General features: G+C 47.6%; 1 protein-coding gene across 1 annotated transcript in view; it reads right to left on the minus strand.

The window, feature by feature from the left end:
• Window positions 1–2727, minus strand: part of LOC119329653 (galactose mutarotase-like) — an 8235-nt gene extending 5508 nt beyond the window's left edge. Inside the window, exons 1-3 of the mRNA XM_037602716.1 lie at window positions 2095–2727; window positions 1952–2001; window positions 924–1050 (exon numbers count right to left, since the gene is read on the minus strand). Of these exons, the coding sequence (XP_037458613.1) occupies window positions 924–1050; window positions 1952–2001; window positions 2095–2497 (580 nt within the window). The 5' untranslated portion in view covers window positions 2498–2727. The remainder of the gene's footprint in view (window positions 1–923; window positions 1051–1951; window positions 2002–2094) is intronic.
• Between the last annotated feature and the right edge of the window lie 247 nt (window positions 2728–2974).

Raw genomic sequence — 2974 nt, forward strand, 5'->3', positions numbered from 1 at the left:
CTAGCTTCCTTATGTTGCTTGTGGCTTTTGGATCCGTGGTGTTCTGAACTATGTATTTCCGTTATGCTTTTAATGGAAAGGGGTCGAGGCCCGGTTCAAAAAAGTAGTAGGCTAGTAGCTACAGATCCTGAGAAAACTACTGCAATAATAAGCTGGCCAGTCCCTGATAATGTCACTCAACTCAGAGGGTTTTGGGACCTAACAGGTTATTATAGAGTGAAAGGCTACAGTTAATTGGCAAAACCCCTCACTCAACTAGTACTTCAGAAGAATAAGCAATTCCTGTGGACACCTGAAGCACAACATGCTTTCAATCAACTCAAAGCTGCAATGACCTCCACCTGTTTTGGCACTACCAGACTTCCAAAAACAGTTAGCATAGAGGTTGTTGTTTTTGCCACTGGAATAACTGTTGTTCTATCTCAAGAGGGGCATCCCATAGCTTATTATAGCAAGGCTTTGGGGGTTCAAAATCAAAAGTTGTCTATCTATGAAAAAGAGTTTTGAGCGACTAAGTCTTTACTATTCCAAAAAAGACCACAGTAGCATATTAAAATGGTAAAATGATCCCCTGCGCATCCTTTTCCATTTAGGCGCAAAATATTCAGATCCTGATTTTTTGGGGGTCTAAATTCATAAAATAGAGCGTAAACTCATATCATTGGCAACTTAAATATCAATGAACCATCCAACTAAAAATAGTAGCTAATGTTTTAAAGGTGAATCTAATTACCCACATGTCCCATGGCGTCTCACTGAAGAAGATTCTCCTTATTGTATACTAATTCCGTTTATTGTATATTAATTCTGTTTAGCAGAAATATCACGGTCATCTGCAGTCTCAATCAGTCACAAATGTTTGGCAGCAGGGTAGGAGGATAAGCAAACTGTAAGCATTACAACTCAGGCCTCCTATGTCTTACCATGAAGAGTGTTAGGTGGGTTGTTGATGCCCAAACTATATTGCACGCCATTTAAAGTAAACTTTCCATCCTTGATTCTATTTGCAACTCGCCCAACAATGCAGCCAAAGTAAGGCGAGGTGCCATTCTAAAAATAAGAGAACACAAACCATCAGCACCAAACAAATGTATCGATATATAAGTATAAGTAGATCTAATCATATAAGATCAGCAGTAGATGTAATGCATATAAGTAACATGCACATAAGGGCATCTCGAGCCGGTCCCTCAAAATAAACATAAAATTAGAAGAATAGTATGCTAGCATGATATCCATCTTGTATGGTTTTATTCACAACACCATTATGATCGACGGCGTACCCCTTAAAATACCCCAATGAGCCAAGATTGAGACATCAGACCCCTCTTAGTGGATAGTATCATAGATTAGTCTATGATACTACCTCCCCAATCCGAAAGCATAGTATCATACTATCACTTCATTTATTCATTTGTAGAATCTCGATACAAAGTTGTGGGTAGAATTTATTTCTTAGTAACTTTTTTCATTTAACGTGGATAAAAGCATCATAATACTAAATTGCCACCTCAGCTAAATTGCCTAGTTGGCATACTTGATATGATACCCCCATACGGGAGGACTAATATGATACTCGAACTCTTATCTAATTTGAATGATTTGAAGATTTGCTCACCACGCCTGCCACGCGGTTAGAACCCTGTCTCACATCCTTGATTGCACGGTCAGATCATCTTTTTTTTTAATGTGGCAATGCATTCTTATGCGAGGGGGTCTCAGCACAAACATTATTACACTACAAAACATGTGGGGCGAGGGTACAAAAGAAAACAAGGCCACTAGGCTAGTTGATTGACTTCCAAAAGTCCCATCCAAAAAAAATGATATCCAAAAGCCAGAAACCAAGAAACATCCCCTTTCCGGTCCTCGGACAGTAATCCTATCCGAGAATGCACCGAAATTGGCTAACACACCGCTGCAAATCGAAAGGCACAGATCAAGAACTAACCAGGTACGGATCCAGGGAGTCGAATCCAAGCACCACATCAGCAAGAACCCCTGCGGAGGCACACGGGACGACAATCACAACCACAACCACAACCGTAACAAATCAGCAACGAGCCAGCCCGCAGCAGCAGCAAACAAACGTACCGTTCTTGTCCGGGACAAGCAGCGAGGTGACGGCGGCGCCGACATTGCTGATCCTGGCGCGAACCCTGCCGTTGTCGAGCTCGAGCAGCTCCGGGGAGGGCGGCCGCGAGGGGGGCACCGGCGCGGGCGTGGGGACGACGAGCCTGTCGGGCTTCCTGGGGGCGCGGAGCAGGGGCGCCGGCGCGGAGAGGATGGTGACGGAGGCGAGGAGGTAGACGGCGGCGAGCAGGAGGAGGAAGAAGGGCGGGGTGATGCGGAGGATCTTGAGCCCGGCGTGGGGCTGGGGCTGGTGGTGATCCCGGAACCGGTTGGAGGCGGCGTGCTGGAGGTGCGGCCGGGTCGGCGGGGTCCTCGGGGACAGGGAGGAGTGGGAGTGCTGCTGAGCTCCCAGCAGCTGCTCCATTTCCCTCCCCCCGGAGATCTGTCTGCTCCGGACTCCGGTCTTCTGGGGTTAGGCCTGATCCGGGTTAGGCCGGCGGCTCCTTCGTCGCCCCCGGGTCACGCGCATCGCGCGCCTCGCCTGGATCCCCTCGAGCGCGCCGGACCCTCGCAGACCATCGCCCGCATCGCGCGCCTAGATCGATCCACTCCTCTCTGTCCACCGCCTACCGATCCGTTCCTGCTGTGTCGAGCGCACGGTTTCTTTTTTCTTTTTGATTTTTGAAATCATAAGGCCAACTTGACCGCGCGACGCCAAACGGATGTCCGTTTTGCCCGGATTCTGTCCGTTGGATAGGACAATAGGATCATGTCCGGATCATTTCTGGGATGCGGTGACGTGCGCCAAACGCACGGACGCACCCCGGCCGCATCCTATCCGCGTATTTTTTTCTCTGCAAGCTCTTAACTTTTTTTTATCATTCATTTTTGGTACATGGGA

This window comes from Triticum dicoccoides, chromosome 7A, assembly GCF_002162155.2.
Source record: "Triticum dicoccoides isolate Atlit2015 ecotype Zavitan chromosome 7A, WEW_v2.0, whole genome shotgun sequence".
NCBI lineage: Eukaryota > Viridiplantae > Streptophyta > Magnoliopsida > Poales > Poaceae > Triticum > Triticum dicoccoides.